General features: G+C 45.7%; 1 protein-coding gene and 1 non-coding gene across 2 annotated transcripts; both read right to left on the bottom strand.

The window, feature by feature from the left end:
- Positions 1-8,996: 8,996 nt before the first annotated feature.
- TRNAD-GUC lies at positions 8,997-9,068 on the bottom strand. The gene has a single exon. It is a non-coding gene; the product is annotated as a tRNA-Asp (tRNA).
- Positions 9,069-14,403: 5,335 nt separating this feature from the next.
- Positions 14,404-18,136, bottom strand: LOC124684948 (binding partner of ACD11 1-like). The gene is made up of 5 exons (XM_047219206.1): positions 17,913-18,136; positions 16,597-16,700; positions 16,407-16,482; positions 15,747-15,827; positions 14,404-15,174 (listed from the first exon to the last, which is right to left on the bottom strand). The coding sequence occupies exons 1-5, from the start codon at positions 17,961-17,963 to the stop codon at positions 14,671-14,673; spliced, it is 816 nt and encodes a 271-aa protein (XP_047075162.1). The 5' UTR covers positions 17,964-18,136; the 3' UTR covers positions 14,404-14,670.
- Positions 18,137-20,635: the final 2,499 nt, after the last annotated feature.

Genomic DNA, 20,635 nt, shown 5'->3' with positions numbered 1-20,635 from the left:
AACGCAAGCGAGAGGATCCGGATGACATCTACGACGAAACAGATCGCCCCTGGAATATTGCACAGCTACGTCCTTTCCACACTTAGCACAATTTTCCGAGTTATATACTCTGTAATAGTTATACATGATTAATGAAATAAAGCTTTTGGTTCACTCTTTGAGTCTTTTACCTCCTTTGATTGTTCATTTTTTAGATCGTGTATGTTTTCTGACTAAAACCGCAGAGCTGGATATTTCCGCCTAGGCGTGTATGAAAGTTGTGATTTTCAAAAATCGTCCTTCAGGACGTAAGCTTAAGTTTTCTGGCGGAAATATTTTCTGTTGCGAATTCGTGGATTCCTGGTAGCGATTTCCGGCACCTTGGCTGGGGGCTTGTTTCCGCGGTTATTGACGGATTGCCATTGGGCTTCGTCGCCGCTGGCGAGCGTTTCCGGTTAAAGGTCTTCCGGCTCGCGAAAGGTCAAGCGAGTAAGCCGGAAAACATAGAAATCAGCACTTGCTTTCCAACAAAACGAAACATGCAAATAATATTAAAGGATTGCAGGATAACTTGTTTCCGCACATGCATAGCTGTTTCGTCCCTAGCTACTTAAGAATATAAGTTATATTACAAACCCACTCCGGGGCCAAAATGATGCAACATTGTTTCATTGTTTCACAGGAATTCTACTCGGAGGACTGCTCTTCCTCAGATTCCACATAGGCGGAGCCATCACCGTCGCCGTCGCCAGAGCCCATGTCGGAGTCTTCGTCGGAGCCTTCTTCGGATAGCTCAACGCTCGACCCGGAGCCCTCCGCATAGTATTCCGGCTCGCCTTCCTCCTCATTTTCCGCGTCGGAGAAACCCTTGGGCAGATCATACTTGTGGTACCAGAACGAGTGGTTAACTCGCCTGACAAACAGCCGATCACACCCTTTGGTCTCCGCCAGAATAGAGCGCATGTCGGCACCCTTGGGAGTGTCGCGCGCAATATCCGCGAAGTTCAGGGAAGGGAAGTGCGCCTTGCAGGTGGCTAGGACAAGGGAGGCGACTCCGCGAGCGGAAGATTCTTGCCAGTCCTTGATAAACTCCGGTACTTGCTTCATCAGTTTTGACATAGTGTCAATCACTGTGGTCTTGGCCTTCTTCAAGGATAGGGTCTTGGCAATTCCGCGACACGCTGCGAACAGCTCGTCGATGGAGCTCCGCGCTTCATCGTATGCCTCGGTCCTCTTCAGGGCTGACTCCTTGGTCCACTCGAAGCCAAGGCTCGCTGGAGAGACTGAGGGTCAGTTCCCTCGTGGACAAAGCAATACATGATGAAGTCGGAATTACAACATAAAAGGATGCTTACGGAAGATCATCTTGTCGATAGCCTCCGCCTCTGCTTCTTGAACATTGTTTTTGGCCACTAAGGAAGTTACCCTTTGTTGGATCTTCTTCAGTTTGTTAGTAAGTTCCGCCACGTCGCGGGCGTGCTTCTCGGAGAGCTCCTTCCTCGCCAAATTCTCCCTGTCGGAGGAATCTTTGATAAAGGCCTTGAGGGATTCGTTCTCTGCCTCGAGCACTTTGACTTTGGCGGACAGTTCATCGAAGGCGGAAAGCTTGGCAGTTTCTTCTGCAGGCGGAAAGTCACAACATGTTATGCATCATGAAAGATTATAGCAAGATACAAATCCAACTCGGAATTCGTACCCTGAAGGCGGGTCTCCAAGTTCTTAATAGCCTTCTGGCTATTTTCAGCGTTCTGGCGCAGCCCCTCTATCTCCGTCATTTGCTCCAGCACATGGACGCGCAGGTCTTCATGCAGCTTCCGTGTGTTCTGAGAAGCAGACAGGAGTTAGCCGGAAATTCAAAATTCTGGGGGCTGGCGAGGATTTCAAAGTCTTGGATTGAGAAAATTTTAAATTTCCGCCTTAAGGTACATATTGAAGAAAGCATCGGCTAACACATATTACACGGAAAAAATGTCTAACCCAATGCTTGGGGGCTAGTGTTACCTGGCGCACCTCCTTATGCTTAGCAAAGAAGACCTTGAGATCGCTCTCGAGGTCGGAGAGCTCCTTCATTTCCGTATCCGCAGGCCCCCACACCTTCTCCATCATGGCGGAAACTTCCGCGTGGCATTGAGAGAGGGGAAGCTTTCGCAGAGACGAAGTAGGTTGAGGGTCAGTTTGGAGCGTGTTGGTGGCATGAATAAGTTGCACCTTCTGCTCGTATTGCTCTGGTGTAGGTTCGGCGAAGGTGGCAGTTGGCTGCTCAGGCGGAAGTGCCGAGGATGATGCGCCCTTGCCGGAATCGCCATGGCCAGTTGGGTCTTCGGGGAGGTCATCAAGATTGATGACATCCTTGGGATCCGGTTTGGTGGCAGAGGAGGCCTTGGGCGGAACCTCGACCTCCGGCGTAACAGGGATGGAAGCCGGAGATGGCTTGACCTTCTTCTTGGGGCCTTGGGGGGCTGGCTTCCGGAACTTATGTAAAGGAAAAAGCATAATAGTTAAGTGAGTGCTTGCTCGTGATAACAGAAGATTTTTGAATTCGGAAATCGAGCATTCACCCGGAAGGCTTGAAGAACTGATGGATGTCGGGTTGGGCTCTGTTGCTGGTGTCAATAAGTTTGAGGCGCTTCTTCTCCGCCTCTACCTTCCGAGTAGCCGCAGTGCTAAGCACTTCGCGGGCGCGTTTGGCTGCAGGGCTGGAGGGAGCAGCCCTCTTCCTCTTGGAGGGGCGCGGAGCCTCGGGAGCTTCCGCCTCCGACGCGGCTTCCGGATCCGTGTTACCTGTAGATGGGACCCGGAGAAGAGTTCCGAGTTCACTTTCCTCGAGGGCCTCGAGCTAGGTTACAGAACCAACACTTAGACAAAATTTTGAGTACAAAGGAAACAATGGTTAAGTCAAGATAACATACCGCGGTCCCGGAGCCGTTGGTGTGGATGTCTTTGTTACACACGTGAACATGAAGTTCACGCGGAATCTTGATGAGGAGCCGGATCCTCTTATTGATGGCGTCGGCGGAGAGGTTGTCTTTCGTGGCGCGCAATGGATCGTCGCGCCCCGTGTAGTGGAACATCAAGCGGTCCCGATGCTGAAGTGGCTAGACATGGTAAGGTCCTTCCCTGTCAGACCCTCCTCCGTGAGCTTGCAGATCCGCCTAACAGCGCGGGTCAGCGAAGGCGACTCGGAGAGGTGGGGGCACTGCGTCCATGCCGGAGTTTCGCTGGCGGGGCTGTTCTTGAATGGCGGCAGCCTCCTTTTGCTCGCCGGGTCGGAGATGTCCTTCAGATAGAAGAAGCCTCCGGACCAGTACCGCGCGGATTCGTGGCGGTCGGTATGGGGGTAGACGCGGCCGGGGCGGAGCATGAAGGTGATGGACCCGCAAGTCGCCAACTCGGAGGTCTGGCGGATCTTCTCCTTCTTGACGGAGAAATAATATTGGAATAGGGGAAGTTCGGGAGTTACCCGGAGATGGCCCTCGCAGAGAGTGACGTGGTTGCTGATCGCCAGGACGCTGTTTGGCGATATGTTGTGGGGCTGGAGCCCATATTCCTTCATGATTTCCGAGAAGAAATCTGATGGCGGAAAAGAAAAACCTCTCTCCACCAGCGCCTTAGTCACCACCATCTCGCCATCCTGAGGGGCTGGAGCCAGGGAACCCGGAACTGTTCGCCGGCTTCCGGACGCAGAAACCTTCCGCCTCCAAGTTCTGCAGTTCCATTTCGGTGGTGGTGCGGGGCCACCATTTCCCTTTAGATTCGCAGTCTCGCCGACGAGCCTTGGACTTCTTGGCGGCGATTTCTTCCGCCTTCGTTCGCCTGTTCCGCCCGGAGGTTTTCTCCGGGTTAGCGAGTTCCTTCGGCGTCCTTACCGGAGTCCTTGGTGGGATCCGGTTGGACCGGAACGAAGGGAGGAGGGGCGGAGGTGAGGGGGGTTGCCATGATTGGCTCGGAGGTTGGAGGCGGAGTCGCAGAAGACATCTGAAGAAGAAGCAGTGGCGGAAAACATAACTTAGTCGGATCCACATCGTCATCCTAAGGATCATCCCTTCCAACTATGGCGAAAGGGTGAAGCTCGAGAACTCACCGTGATGGATTCCGTGGCGGTCGGAGTCGCCGGCGGCGAGGATTTCGCGCGGTGGCTCGCTGAAGTTAAGAACACGATGAACTGTGCGGTGGCGAAGTAGCTCCGGCGAGACTCCGGCGGGTATTCCAGCAGACTCCGGCACGGCGGAGAAGGAGCTCGAGGGCGGCGCTTCGCACAGAGGTGAAAGAGGGGTGAATGAGAGGTTTAGGGTTGACGGTGGATATTTATAGGCCGTGGGGAGGAGATTCGTGCTCCGCATCCTGTGGTCGGAACGCAAGCGTCGCACCGTTGGATGCGTGACACGTGTCAAAACCCTAAACGGTAAAAATGGCTAAGGATAAGTTACCGCTCAAATCACGCGAAAATGGCGCCAGAATTGGCGGAACCGTTTGAGTCTTTTGAGATTCCGGGTAAACAGCGCGAAGATAAGCAGTTCTCGTTCGCAAGCAGGGGAGTAACCCGGAGACATGTTTTGAACTGTCGATGGATGAAGTCCCGCAGGATGAGAAGATTTTCCGACTAAAGGTTGGGAAAGAAGAAAATGTGAAGTTGGAGTTCTTCAAGTTTCTCCGCGTTACCAACATTGCCGGAGACCGTAAGGCGCTAGCAAGGCGGAAACAGGAGGTGAAACTCGGAGAACTCTCGGGGCTACTGTTGTGGGTATACTTCATGGGTGTACCATCGACAGTGCCTAGATCCGGCAAGCCCGGGTGGCCCATAGATGGTGATGTGGCATGTGGCCCATCGGGCGGCCCAGTTGCTGTTGATCCTGAGGGATGAAGTCCGGCCCAGGAGAAGGAAGCCGGATCCGACCGACCTTTGGAGGAACCCGGATCCATGAAGGCCTAGTAGGAACCCGGATCTGGGACGACGTATAGAGGGAGGCGGATCCTTGACGTACACAGCAAGACATAGTACCGTAGTTAGGCAAACCTGTAATCCGGCTAGGACTCTCCATGTAAACCCTAGATCCGTGCGCCTTTATAAGCCGGATCCTGGGAGCCCTAGAGGCACAACCACAACTCATTGTAACAACGCGAAAGCGCCCGGATAATTCCGGACAAGCGGCAGTAGGCCCTCGTCATCGTGCGGGTGTTCCGAAGCTGGGTAAATCGCGTACCACCGTCCCGTGTGCACTCCGCCCTATGGCCCCTACTTCTTCTCCCCCTCGTGAGGATCCCTCCTCCGAGGTACCGTCGATTAGGCAATGACACTTCTGCTGGCGGCGCGAGGAAGGGGGCGGCAATGTGCGGGGCGAGGATGGTGTGGTTGCGGCTTCCGCCGTCCACCGAATTCTCCTTCGTCATCGTTGGTCAGCGGATGGCGGCGTGGGGGCCTGTTCATCTGCTTCGGGTTTGAAGGTGGTGGTCCTAGGGTTCTTCTTCTTCGAAGATGAAAACCTACTGGATGCTGATCCTTTTCATCTAGCCGGAGTGTTGAGTTCCGGAAGGCTTCACCGGCGAATGCATCAGCGCATCTTTTGCCTGTAGTTTGCTGGATTGGGTGGTATTCGGTCGCGCGCACCCATGCTTTTATTCCGACCGCTTGGTTCTGGAGGGAGCGGCGCGAAGCTCTTTTTCTGTGTTGACATCAAGTGACTATGGATCCATGATGAAAGTCGGAAGAAGAGAATTTCATGAAGGCCGGATGGGAGGTCGACTAGCTAAGGGAGGTTCAAGTCTCCACGCTGTTGAGGGACTTGCTTGGTGTTCCGGGCTTCACAGTAGCGGTATGAAAGTGGAGGCGACAACACAGGTGAAGTTCAGAGTCCTACCTTTCAGGGTGAAAACCCAAGGTCTGGCCTTAACTGGTTGTGCCTGGCAATGACCTTGTTGGAGGCATTATTTTGAGAGCGGGGACTATCTTCAGAGTGAAAATCTAAGATCTTTGATCGGGCGACGACGGTGTTAGAGCATTGTTCCCTTCTTAAAGGCGTCGTTTTTGGAGAGTCTGTATTTCAGGTGTTGTTTTGGTGGTGAATGTATTGCTCTTGTTAGGCCCGAGATACTGTAGCGGGCTTTTGTTTCTTAGTTTTCTTTTCTATTTTTTTGGCTGTGTGCATCCGTAGTGCCATTAGAGTGGTGCGTTGTTGCAGAGGTGGGTGTAATTGGTAAGATGTGAGATCCATCACAAGTTCACAACCAGCCAGCCGACGATCTCGGGCAGAGGAGGAGGCCACCACTGCCATGCCAAGGGCGGCTGCTCTCGGCGTCCTCGTGCTGCGTGTGAATTGTGAAGCCTAGGATCACCTCTGCGTGCTGCCAACGGAGACGACACGATGCAGTAGGAAGCTCCATGCACGGCCCGTCCGACACCCAACGATCCCGTGCCCATGTCGCTACCACCCGCTGCCTTGCGCGCCGCCCGCCGCAGTGATCCGCTGATCTTCCCTGTCTGCCGCCGCCCCCACAGCACCACCGCAAGTACACAGACAAAAAATAGAAAGATTTTTCTTTGCTAAACATTGTTATTGTCCTAAGGGTAATTACATATAGCATACTCATTGAGGACTCGGTCACCAATGAAGCTTGGACATTGTAGGACAAGGCCTTCTGTGTCACACGTGCAGTCCAGTTGATGAATAAAAGTGTAAAACAACCGTTGGGGCGACTAATTCAAGCTTTATTATTTACATAGTATTGTGGTTGCGGGGCCTTTAGGTTAATTGGGGTCTTAACTTAGTCCAATGCAACCTTAACATAGTTCTCATCCCTTCAGTATGATACTACACTGCTACAAGAATTGTCTGAATCAACAGGGATAAGTGCACGATTTGCTGCGACATGCACCGGGATCGCATCTGTTAGCTGTCGCAATACTCTAGTATAGTTAGTGAACAGAATCTTATAAAGAAACCGGGACCAAATCCTTGCGTGATCCAATTGTTCACCACATGTCACTGTTAGGCCTGTGGTTGTTAACAATTTTGGTGTGGATTGTGTCCAAGTTTCTACTTCAGTTGTGACTCCGCACGTATACTAGAAGCTAAATTAACAACCTAGGCTAGGATTGATCGCAATTTATACATCGATCTAGGTGCTTAAGACAGAGGAGAACTAAAACAATGCCTAGGAATGGTCAAAAGGCACACTGTTCTAATGGCAGATGTGCAGAAAGCAATTAATATGATATGGTAATAATTTGGGTGAGTTGACAAAGACCGTTTCAAGATTTGGATGCTTCAGTCTGATCTGCTCTTCTTGCTGAAATCATCGGTTACAATTAACTGAATATTTTTGCTACTAAAAATATATTTAATTACATTTTGTTAAAAATTATATATTTGCGAGTGTCATGGGTTACAGATAAGACCTCAGATCAGATATATGTATACCCATTTGTCTAAATAGAGACAGGTTTTTTTGCTTCCGCTTCCGATATTTCAACTCGCAATGCATACGTGGTCTCTGTGGTGTCATGGACCAGAAAACCTTGTGTGATCTCACTTGTTGCATAATCTAATCTAGTTAGTTAGGAGAGAGTGGACTATGCCACATCCGTATATCTTGTATCTGTTTGACTTTGCTGCTGAGATTGACCCTGTTTTTATTAACCAATTTGTTTGAGACCATGTCTGTGCTATTGGCAACATGAGCTGTTCATAAATAGCACGGAGAGAATCCACCCTGTTGTAAGAAAATGGTTGGAACCCTGAACCTCTGTGTCTGTGTCTGCACCTGAAAACAGGCACAAGCTATCTGCTGTCCAAAGCCCACAAGTAACAGTAGATGGAACTGAATCTGGTCTTGCACAGATTCTGTGATCTTCAGTAATATCATTTGTCTTGCAATAGTCGTTACCCGTTAACCGCTTGTGACTAGTCGCTTAATCTTGAGGACGGTGTGTGTTGAAGAGCTGACAGTAGTTTATGCATGTTTGTTTGTTAGACTCAAATCACTGGAATCTAGTGAACGCCTCTACAGTTAGTGACAAAAAAAATCAACTTAATTCACTACAGAAGTACCTCAGCACAAGCGTGTGCGCACTGCACGGATGAGAAACCCGGCACTCGCGAGCCACAAAAGATAGTTAAACTGCGCCTGAGCCAATGAACAATGTGGCTTCACAATCTAGCCCTATAGAGACCAATCCCTAATTCTTTCCAGATCATATACAAAGACAATAGGCATGTAGCCAATTTAGCAGGCAGCAACTTGGCACATTCTCTAGTGGGTCAAAGGCATAGTTGAGAAGCATGGGAAAGCCACAGAGCAGTGGGCATGACAATGATGCAAACCCATGTCTGACTAGCAACAGTGCCTGGTTCCTACTGGGGCACATACACAAAAATTCCTGTCCGAAACTTTGTAAAAGAAAACTAAAGGATGTTCCTTGTTGCCTGAACAATTATCGCAGCTTCAGTAGTAAGTCAGCTGGTTTTAATTGGTCAATGAGGCAGGCATTCTTCCTAGCCTGTGTTGTCATTCTGACTAGTCACAAGCAGGATACAGAGACATAGAGACACAGAGAGAGGCTTGTGCTGTGATCCAATCCAACATATGGATGATGCTGATTTATTTATCTAAGAGGGACAGATGGTGGCTAACTAGAGCTACATAGGGCTGTGGCTTGCAAGATGGTTATGTTAGGTAGTGGTGATGGCACTTGTGTAGGCTTGCAAGTGAAGCTTAACCGAAGCTGAATTGACACATGTGGGGGCCAGCAGGAGTGACAGGTTACTCCTCTTGAGGCCACCACAAAGAGCCGCGTCTTCCTTCTGTGTCACTAATTGATACAGCTTTGTGATGATTGCTGAATAATGCTAATGATTGGTTTGGTTCTATATATAGTCAGCAATGAGCAAAACGGATAACGAATAATTGGGAGGAAATGGCAAGAGTAGACGCTGCTGAGAATGGAAAGTATTGTATGCTAAAATGCCAAGGATTGTTAGAACTTAGAACCAAAAACAAAAAATTTAAAAAACAAAAATAAACGCCGTTGCCGGGGATCGAACCCGGGTCACCCGCGTGACAGGCGGGAATACTTACCACTATACTACAACGACTTTGATGACATTCTTTGTAACGCAACTTATAGCAACCTATTGTACTAGTCTTTCCAACTTACAAGTTACAACATCGTCTCTGTTTCTTTTCTCTTCTGCCTGTGCATCCGTGTTTACTGTTGTAGATTGTCGCTTTGTTTTCTTTCGGTCGTCTCCTGCGCCCGAGTTGCTTATTTGTGTCAGCAAAAGATATTAATTTCTAGTTTATTACGTTAATAAATTATGGTGAAGTTCCCCATTTATTCTAAATAGCACATAACCATCACAATTTCGCGTGAAAATTCAAAAATCCACCAACTTTTTAAAATTTCCAAAAATCCTTCAGACCCCGTCACCTTCTGCCCTTCTCCCGTAGATCCCGTCGCCTTCTCTCACAGATCGGAAGATCCCACGCAGATCTCTTCGTTGGAGACGAAAATAGTTGCCTAGGCTTCAACCTCGACATGATCTGAGGGATTCGGAAAGGCTCCGTCCCTTTCAGCTCTTTCGGGGAATTCGGCAAAACCCGAAACCTGAACCCGATTTCCCGAGTACCCGATCTGTCGGGTCTCTCTTTTTCGGGGTGATCTTCGGGTGCCAATATTAAAAACCGAATTCTAGATTACCAGAGGAACCAGACCCTAAAATTTTGGGTTACCCGAACGCCCACCCACCGTGTGTCATCATCCCTAATAGTTGCCCCTTCGAAAAATCTTCTTTCATTATCTACAGCATGCAGAGAACCACGGATAATTTATGGAGGTGTCTAAGAGCATCTCTAGTAGAGAGCCCGTAAAAGACCTAAAATCGAAAAGTAACCGCCTGTTTACTGGTTCGGGCTGAAATACGGTGTTGATCAGTTACCAAACGAGGTAAAACCGAAAAAAAAAATTCCAGACCGAGCCCGAAAACCCAAATTGGTCTGTATTTGCAGTGGGCGAGCAAGCGAACCGAACGGTGGATCCATATCTAGGGCGTGCTGAAATTTCACCTCACGCAACTGCTCACCCTCTCCCTCCTCCCCACGCGCTGCCACCACACTCCGCCGCCGCCACAACCGCACCGCCCGATTCGGCCGAGCTCGGTATTCCGGAGCTAGCGCAGGTCGCCCTGCATCCAGCCCACGGTTCCTCGCCCAGCTCCGGGTGCCGCCACCGCGCAGGCCGAATCGAGGATGAGCTCCGGCGACGAGTTCGTCGACGACGATCTGTGTGATTCGTCCAGCTCGGACGATTCCGACCTCGACGATCTGCTCCGGGACGACGAGGTGGAGGCCACCATCCTCCTTCTCTCCGTCAAGGAGCTAAAGGACCGTGCACAGCTGCTGAATCGGAGGTGCGGCTCGGTGATTGGCCAACACCACATCCAACGGAATCGCCTCCTCGGCCACGAGCAACTGATGGTGGACTACTTCGCCAAGGTACCTACCTATCCGTTGCATCTATTCCGTAGGAGATATCGCATGCACCGTAGTTTGTTCGTCAAAATCGTGAAGGCCTGCGAAGCCAACTCAAATTACTTCAAGCAACGTAGAAATGCTGCCGGTGTGATGGGTTTCAGCCCCTTTCAAAAATCTCGACTGCCATGAGGGTGATTGCGTGTGGCAGTCTTGCGGATTACACCGATGAGTATCTTCGAATTGACGAAGATACAACCACGAAGTCCGTGCGTAGGTTTGCTCGCATGATTATCAAGTTGTTTGGGCCAACCTATCTCTGAGCTCCCAATGAGGATGCCACAAAAAGATTAATGGAGATAAATGAGAAAAGAGGTTGGCCTGGAAAGCATGGTAGTGTTGATTGTAGGCAATTACAAGGTCATGAACAATGAATATAACGAGATATTACCTAGCCGATGGCATGTATTCGTATTGGGCAACTTTTGTGAAGTCCGTGAAGGATCCCCAAGACAAAATATATAGAAGATGAATTTGAAAAAGCTCAAGAAGAAGCTTGCAAGGACATCGAGAGAGATTCGGTGCTTTGCAAGCAAGGTTTGCTATTGTTCGTGACCCGGCCTAATTTTGGGACAAAAACCCCTTGTGAACATCATGACATGTTGTGTGATTCTTCACAACATGATCATCGAGGATGAAAGAGAGTTAAGCCTTCCCTGCTTTTACGACAACGTTGGCACCCAAGTGCAACCCCAACGCAATCCCGATCGCATTGAAGCTTTCCTTGAAATGCATCGGCAGATTGAGAATGCCAGTACCCATGCTCGTTTATGATCTGAAATGCACCACTGGCAGCGATATGTCCGTCGCCTTTGATCCTACCATTCCATTCATGTATGTGTGAGATGTATCATTGTTGAGATATTTGTTCATTTGTTTGATTGTTCGGAAATTGTTGTAATTTGGTTGAGACATTCTTTCATTTGTTCTATTTTTCCAAAACTGTTGTAATAATTTGGTTGAGATATTTGTTTATCTGTTGTAATAATTATGATCGATTGTTGTATGTTCATGTTTTTTACCATGTTGCATATGAATTCTATGAAACACCCTACTTTTACGGGTTCGGATGTCATTCTGTTTTATAGTTTTGTTTTACGGACTCTATTCTGCATCAGCAGCTTTCCGACCCGTAAACACGAGTTCGGTGAACTGAACTCGGGGTTTTCAGTTCGCGTGTTTACAGGCTCTGCTAGAGATGCTCTAATGTGTTGGAGGATACGACAAGGGATAATTGTTTTCCGAACATGGTTGGCCGCACAGTCCTCTAATTGGGCCTCCCATTGTTTTGGGTGCCTATGCAGTTCCTCTCATGATTACTTGTATATGTCCTCTTTTATTTACAGTGTCAATACTGTTGGATCTTTGCGGCTATGTGTACCCTGTTGTGTAGAGGACAGGTGTAGTGCTTATATCTTTGGAGTAATAAAACGCCCTTTATCAGGAAAGAAAAAGAACCATTAGTGTACATTGCAAACAACGAGCACAATGTTGGTGGATTATTGCAAATTTCGAAAAAACGGTGGATTTTTAACTTCATGCTCAATTATGGTGGTTTCTTGCAATTTACTCCTGCTGACACTATGCACTATAATTTACCGATCTTGCTAACAGACAAAGTTGAAGTGGTCATCACTTGCTTGTTATTGTGTCTTTGAGAAATAAAAAGAGTGGAACCCGGTGGAGTTCTTTCACCCTGAAGATCGGTAGTGCTACAATCATGTGTGGTAGTTCATTGACAGTAGCCTGGAGAAGATTCCACCTCTAGCTAATCATCACCGAGATGTTGCTTCACCCAGCAAGCCAAATCAGCGCAATTGAAAATCCCGATGCTTCCGAATCCTAGGATGTTCGTGGGTCTCGATGCATTACAAAAAATTGTTCCAAATATAGTGATATGGACCTAGCACATCAAAAATTGTTCCAACCAAGTGCAAAACTTGTGTATATTGCCTATGCATGTGGGGTATGCTACTATGAGCCTAGCAACAAAGCTATAGGCCTTGCTCGACCTCAGTGCGCATGATCGCTTGGTTGTGAGTTGTAGTGATGCTATACTGCTATTTCTTCTCTCTTCTTATGTTCATAATATAGGATCAATATTACAGTAACATTTAATGCCATGTGGTACAACGTCCATGCGATGGATGCTTTCATGCACGTAGTTCTATTCTGACATTAGGTGCACATGGCATTCCTTGCTACTATGAGCATCTAATGTTTTAGTTCAAAAGCTTTCTTCAGATGACCACAACTTGAGAAAACCTTTGCGTTCGTGCTAATAAAAACAGTACTCTCTTCGATTCATATTATTTGTCGCTAATATGAATGTATCTAGAAATAAAATATGTCTAGATACATCCATAATAGCGACACATGGATCAACAGGAGTACTAATTCTATCAGTTTGATGACAAAACGAGTGAGTAACCCTGATCAGTACGAATGTAGGATTTCATCATATTCATTGCTACCCCTGTGGACTGCCACCTTGCGACATGTCGCCCTGTGTGGATCTGAACAAAAACATGACAACAGTGTGGCGTGTGATCACCACCTCCCTGCCTCTCAACCCCATCAATTGTGCCGTCAGATAACACGATAACACGAATGGGATATGATAGACTCCTGCAGAAACTCGAGGGACTTTTCATCAAAAAACTTGTCAACCAACAATGTCACAAAATAAGAACCGAATCTTTCCTATGCAACAACACCAGGAAACAACACAACGCCAGCAATATTATTACAGCACCTTTCTACAACTTAGCCAAAGTAAAAGGTGCATTCCCAACAATTCTACCTTCCAACATTCTGAACAAGTGAACATAGGCCCAGAATACTGTGAGACCTACATGTTCTGCCTGAGAGAAACAAGATAGATTCCGACTCCCGACATTTCACGTATGGATATGATAGTTTGATGTGATCGAAAAACCTACGTTCTCCGATCAGCCAATAGAACATGTCGAGGCATATAAAGGAACGGGAGACCATCCACAGTAAAAGAATCCTCCAAAGTTTCTTTAAAGTTTCTTCATTCCAAATAGGCTATGAAGTTCTTCCAATCTAGGGCTGATCAACACGACTGTAGTCATCAGTACCAGTTCCGTGACGATGTTACTTCATGAAGAAATACAGATTAATATAGCCACAAATCCAGATGCCTCCAAATCTCAGGATTTCTACGGGTTTTGGGTTTCGACGGCATAGCAAAAGCATCTCCAACTAAGTAAAAATGTGTGTCCATTGCATGCGTGGTGTATGCTGATACGAATCTAGCATATCAAAAGTTTTTCCGACTGAGGTTTTATGCTGATATAAACCTAGCAATGAATAAGCTTTCTACCTTGCTCGGCCTCAATTTTGCAGGATGGCTTTGTTGTGAGTTATGATCATGTTCCTTCTCTCTTTTCGTATTTAAATAACAGTAGTACTACGTTTCCGGTGATACAACAACCATGCGATTGATGCTTTCATTATGCAAGCCTATACAGCCATAAGGATCGGAGCACATATATTCATGTACAACTATGATCCTCGCCTTTATATGCTGAAGTTTCTTTAGTTGACCAAGACTTGAGAAAGCCTTTGCATTCGCTGTCCAAAGTCAAACCTCGAACTGTTAAGAAAATACACTGAACTTCTATCAGTTTGATGGCGAAATGAATTAGTAACCTAATCAGTAGGGATGCGCAGCCATCACTTGTTCCCTGTGGACTGCCGCCTTGCAACAATCGTACAGTGTGTCATGTAATCGCTTCACAACCTCATCAACTGTGCCACAAAATAAGAACCTTATCTGTCCGACGCTGCAAGAATCGACTGCAAATGGAACTGGTCAAGCAGCCATTGCTGAAGAACACAGCAGCACCAACGGACCAACACACCACCAGCAAATATTATTACAGCACCCTTCCACAACTTCACCAAAGTAAAAGGTCCATTCCAAGCAATTCTACCTCATAACCATTCTGAACATATAAACCCCCAGAATACAATGTGACCACCAGCAAATATCCCTGTTCTACCGACAGAGGGGGGAAAAACCTAGGCTGTGAAAGTTCATGTATGGAAGGATGGTTTGATGTTTTCCACTATATCTATGTTTCTGACCCACCATTACAACATGTCGAGCGAGGCACAAAAAGGAACATGGGATGACGATCAGCGGATGGGTGTGTATGAGTTCCCTCCAGAAGAACCCGAACCCTTTTGTTGCTCTTCAGATGTCATCTTCTCCTTCGTCATTGTGCCGACATCAGTGGCAGCCTTGGCCACCTTGCTGAACGCGCTGGTGACCCAAGACGCGCTGGTGAAGACATACCGGTTCTTCATGATGGCAGACCCCGCAGTGCTCACCGTCTGCTCAGCCGCTGCCAGTGCAGACTTGGTCTTGTCGGACACCTGGAACTTCTGGTCCATCTCCTTGACCTTCTCGTTCACCACGGAGGTGCCCATGGTGAACTTCTCGCTAAGCCCAATCTTCTTGTCGATGGAGGCTACCTTGGCACCAGCGGTGGATGTGAAGCCAAGCTTGTCGTCGAAAGCTTTCGCCTTGCCAACGGCGTCTTTGCCCAGGGTGAAACCCCTGGCGAGCATAGTGCTGACAACATCTTCAGCTTTGTGGACCACATTGTCACCACCGACTGGTACTCTTGTTCCACTCATCTGAGAACAGAATGCAACATTCAATTCATATTGTTGGCAAGATTAAACAAAATACTGAAATTGTGTTGCATATGCTACTACTAAGGTCGCCAGTCATAAACATAGCTCTGGTGCATGTACACCAGCATAGTTCACCAACATGACTTCGAAAACTTGGAGCATCTGACAGCCAAATAGATAAATGCATACAGTTGTCCAGAATACTAGTCATAAAAGCAGAATACTAGTCATAAAAGAGCTTAATTATAATCAAAGCAGGACACCTGAGTGTCATCTCATTTTAGTTTAGCACTGATAGGATGCGAAAAATCTCACAGGTCCTAATTGTCATTTGTCAACAACTAGGCATGAATCATGATAAAACCATTTATCATACATGGTCAAGAAACAGGAATATGCAGGACATGACCTCGAACAATCAATGGTATATTTCAGAGAAATTACATTAAAACAAAATGTCCCCGTGTCCATATACATACACCCAGAATTATCAGATGTGCCATTTTCAATTCAGGACACAACATACTAAACGAATTGAACACTTAAACACATGAAACTGAGGCATCACATACCTGTGGAGCAGACGCGGTAGGGGGTGGCTGATATTCTGGAGCAGGCGCAATCATAACGGAAAGATCAACTATTGTCGCGCCCTGTTACAATGAGACACAATGTCTTCTCAAAAATAAGTTTTACTAAGTGATGTATACTGTGCTTAAAATATCCAAGCTTTGCTTTTTTTGGGGGTGACCAGTGAGAAGAAATCTTAAGGTGATTTATCAGCATCCGGATTAGCAAATAATAAAAGAATTGTGTACTTGCAAGAGGTGGCATAAGCAGGACTTTAGGAAACACCAAGACTGACCAAACTTAGACATTTCCACTGAGATGAAAATCATAGAAAACAGTAAATGGCATCTGAAAACCATTGAGTAGAAGTCGTTAGGTGATTTATCAACAACTGGATTACCAAGTAATAAGGGAAATATATATTTACAAGGGGTGATATAATCAGGACATTAGGAAACACCAAGACCAAGCAAACTTAGAGATGAAAAGCATAGAAAACAAGATATGTCATCTGAATAAGCACTTGGCATATACATGCCCCAATGAAGGAAGCAAAAGTTTTGTTGAGAGCTAATGATTAAAGAATGATGAACAGTTAAAGGACAGAAAATAATAACCATTCAACTGAAATACTGAATCATACGACAGCCTTAATTGCTCACCGAAAGAAGAAGGGCAGTCTCTGCTCCTTGGGCGTCTTTAAAAGTAACATATGCAACTTGAGACCACTCATCACCACTGTCAAGAGAAAAAAAAACGTGTGAACCAAAATCTGTGAATGACACTAAAAGGCCAATTTGTAGAAGTAAAAGAAGTATGATCCTGTTGCGTGCACATTCAAAATTGACAAACCTTTGCATATCTACATGTTCAATGTCTCCTGAAAAGGAGAAGAACTCCTTAATGTCTTGCACAGTTGCACTCAGGGAAACATTGGTGACCTTCACAGTCCTCACCTGGAAACATTATAAGCTTCAGAAGGGGTACAAAGGGAAATAAAAAGGGAAGCAAAAAAAAAAGCCAGTTAGCATGCAAATGTAGGTTGGTGCATAAGGAAATGCATAAGCAAGCGAAGGATTTCAAAAGCTGAGTTAGCATGTAAATGGAAGTCAAACTAATAATCTTGGGTTTTCCCATATAAGCACAAATTGCAGATCGGGCATCTACATTAAATGAGAAGCATCATCCCCTTGTATGGAGAAAATTACTCCATGTGCCAATGATTTTTATAGCCTGCAAGTTAAGCCTATTTAAATATGTAAAGTTTGAAGTTGTTCTCCAATTTACAAGTCTTAACTCTTAAGCACTCTTGTAAAATTAAGCTCAGCGAGCGACCTCAATCAGCATGATCCTCTGCATGGAAGTAACAAAACTCAACAGCAATCATTTGGCTGTTTTTCCCATAACTCATGTATGCTTGCTATGCTAAGAAAATTCTGGATCTCAAACAAACTCGTATATGCTTTGCTATTTTCCCCCCAACTCATATATAAACATCAACTTCTGTCAAACGACTTGCAGGTTATCTGCCATAACCCAACAAACTAGCTATTCAAAACAAGCAAAAGGTGGCCAGAACCCCTAGACTAAACAAGCATTTTCTTGGGTCGGATACCCTAAAAAAGCACTGATCGCTAGCAAGCAGCGTTAATTGCTCATCATCCCGTAAGCATGATTCGGTGGATAGTATCATTCACGAAAAAGGCATGGTTCCGCATATCCCCGAATAAACTCGGTACCCCAGAGGCCAGAGCTGGTTGTTACGACAACCAATCACAGGTAAAAAGGTCACAGATAGCAGCTAGTACAAATCAGTGCTATCAGGCTGCACAATAAGTTCATGAGTATTGGCATGTTTCGAGAAACCCCCGCGACCTATCTCGCAGCATCGACGGGTATACAAGCTTAATTAACCAGCTACGATCCAAACCGAATCGAGACACGCGCGTCGAAGCTCCAACGATGCTACGTACTCTAATCCCAGCAATCTCGCACCCCACGAAAAATCGACGAAACCCTAACCCTAGCCACCAACACGAAGCTGGCCCCGCGAGCGGCTGTGAGGCGCGGGCGCTGCCGGAACCGCCGCCGCCCCGGCACGGCCAGATCCAACACCGGAAGGAATATGTAGACGGCGAGGCGGGGGGGAGGGGGAGCGCGGGACTCACCGGCCCCGTGACCGGCACCTCGACCGGAGCAGTCGTCGCCGCCGCCGCCATCGCGCGAGCAGCGGTAGCAGAGGTGGTGGTCGGAGGATTTTGCGGCGGCGATTAGGGCGGCGGATTCGCGCTGGTGCTGCTAGCGTGGAAGGGAGGGAGACGACCTTGGAGTAGTAGCAGAGTAGTGGGGGAAGAGAGAGGGCTATGGATTTTTGTATGGGATGGCATTGACTACTTGGGAGCTAAGGCAAAAAGTGAGAGGAAATAAACAAACAACCTAACAAAATATTTTTCTTCCTATCAAAATATTATTTTCATTTTTTCAATTTTTGGTTTGTTTATTTTAAAACACATGGTAGTACAACATATATATATAGACACGAGGTCTAGTGAAAGCTAAGTCAGAGAAAGAGTGTGAGCCATGTTATATTTGGTTCTTCGTGTGCAAGTATTTTGCGCACCTAAGATAAGCTCTGATAAGCATCTAGAATAACATCATAGTTTGTAGGGAAAGAGAAAATTGGGGAGAACTAAGCGGAGAGGCCTTGAGACTTGCTCCTTAAGCAATTAGCGCGTACTAGTATTTTATATTTTGTTGATGTTTACTAATTATTACTACTTTTTTTCTCCTTCTTCCAAACACAGGATAACCTCAAGGGGTTGTGGGTTTTTTCTACCAAAGAGGGCTTTCCCTTACTATTAACTTGACTTAGCTCACTCATTCTAGAAGGATTGTCTCATCTTCTTCTTTTTGCTTAAGCACCATTAGAGTCACGGCCATATCTATTTCCTTCTCTTCTATCGTGAAAAAATTCTAAGGAACGTTTGATTCATAGGATTTTTATATAAACTGTTTAGGATTTAGATTCTATAGGAAAATTTCTTACATAAGTTGGTTGATTCATAGGAACATATCCCATTGGAACTAATCCTATAGAAATCTTGTAGCGTAAATCCTATAGGAAAAAACATAAGCTCATACCTCATGGAAAATTCCTTTGCTACAATCAAACACACTTCATCTTCACATAAGATTCAAGTATGCATGATATGTAATCATATGCTTTTCCTATCCTATGAATCAAAGGAGCCTCAATATTTCACTTAGTAAATTGATTAAAAAAAGTTCGAAAAGTATATAATGTACTTGTATTCTCTTCTTTCGATCTCACGAAAAAGCTAAATATGACATTTTGGATGATTTAAAGGTTTGATTCCTAGATTGAAAGAAGCCGGGGTTAATTCCATCCTTTGGACCGTCAATTCAGACCATAATAAGAACCAATGTCCATACAAAACAATGTTTCAAGTGAAAGGTGTTTTACTGGATGCTGGCCAAAACCCAACAAGACAACAAAGTAGAGCCAAAAATATTGCTCTCCTTTTTCGAAGGAGACGTGATCATGATTTCATTAGGGAACTTGGTTCAATAAACTATAGAGTTGCAATTCAATATGATTGATTCAATGCATCATCACAAACCCTGATCGATGACCACAACCTACCATACATCCAAATATATTCTACGGATACACTCCAAAATATATCCTTACTAAGTGTTCCCTTTCTAACATATCCAATTCTTAAGCTAACCTCCTTTTTTTCTTGTATTCTTTTCACTAAAATAGTTGTGCGAGAGGTGTGGAGCCTCGGTGATTGGGGAGCATGGAGAACGCAAACAAATAGTAGTTGTGCATAAATTCTTAGTTGTGCGGGATATGGTTGATGAGAACATTTATATCATATTAACTACAAATGTTGTTTTTTACCTTAAAAGTTCATCGGCATCTTTTTGGAAATATATCATAGAGCAATTATAATGTATTTCCTAATGTATACATAAAATGAAATAAGTAGTCTTCGTATGAACATTTATATGTGTCGTTGAATATGACATTCGGTTGTGGAACTATGTTTTCATTTTGTTCATTCTAGATTGTCATTAGTGTTGGACACACAAATTAGACTAAGATGCAAGTTGCCTGATAAATAGGCTCCCCTTGTCATGGGTGTATGGTGATGTCAATTCGGCTTACTCAGCTAAAGAGTTTAAGGAGTTGAACTTACCCATATTAAGATACAACGAGCAAGTCGTCTCTTATATGTCTCAATCAATGGAATATTGGAATCCTTAGACCTAAGGTTACCTGCACATAGGGCCACGTGACAATTATAAACGCGAAGCTCGGGCCGGCTGAGAATAAAGTTGCATGATATGAATAACCAATATAAAATTTTACCCCTCCAACTGAAGAAAGAGACTTGATCAATGGAACTGCAACAAAAAAAGATACAACATAAGTATCTATCTTATTGTTTACCCTTTAGTTATTTTTTGGTACAGGTGTGGAGGGTGAAATCCAAGCTTTCTAAGATGCCTCAATTGCTTACGGTACATACTTGCACTAATTTCATATCTTGAACAAATTTCATATCTTATGAGCAACAAGAGAAGCTTCTATACCATCTCTTTTTAATGTACCCGTCGTGACACACAGCTAGTTATTAATAGCCAAGTCCGCCTTAACCTTCGTCATGATAACTTACTAATGTAATTCATGTATTATTACTAACTATAGTGATTAAGCTGCAAAAGAACTTTTATAATCCACGTAGTTTTGAAATACTGTGCGCATTGGTGTGTGGGTGAGGGGAATGGGGGAACAGGATGCCAGACAAAAACCCCCAACAATATCATAAATTACTTGCATGCCAGACAAAACCCCCCAACA

This window comes from Lolium rigidum, chromosome 1, assembly GCF_022539505.1.
Source record: "Lolium rigidum isolate FL_2022 chromosome 1, APGP_CSIRO_Lrig_0.1, whole genome shotgun sequence".
NCBI lineage: Eukaryota > Viridiplantae > Streptophyta > Magnoliopsida > Poales > Poaceae > Lolium > Lolium rigidum.
The sequence above is the reverse complement of the archived record's forward strand: the minus strand, read 5'-3'. Positions and strand labels throughout refer to the sequence as shown.

Bases quoted from the DNA above. Each gene is read 5' to 3' on its own strand.
- LOC124684948 (XM_047219206.1), bottom strand. From the start codon at position 17,963: ATGGCGGCGGCGGCGACGACTGCTCCGGTCGAGGTGCCGGTCACGGGG. The intron at 16,701-17,912 runs GTGAGTCCCGCG...TAATGTTTCCAG, and splicing joins AGGTGCCGGTCACGGGGCCG to GTGAGGACTGTGAAGGTCAC. The intron at 16,483-16,596 runs GTTTGTCAATTT...TTCTCTTGACAG, and splicing joins GAACATGTAGATATGCAAAG to TGGTGATGAGTGGTCTCAAG.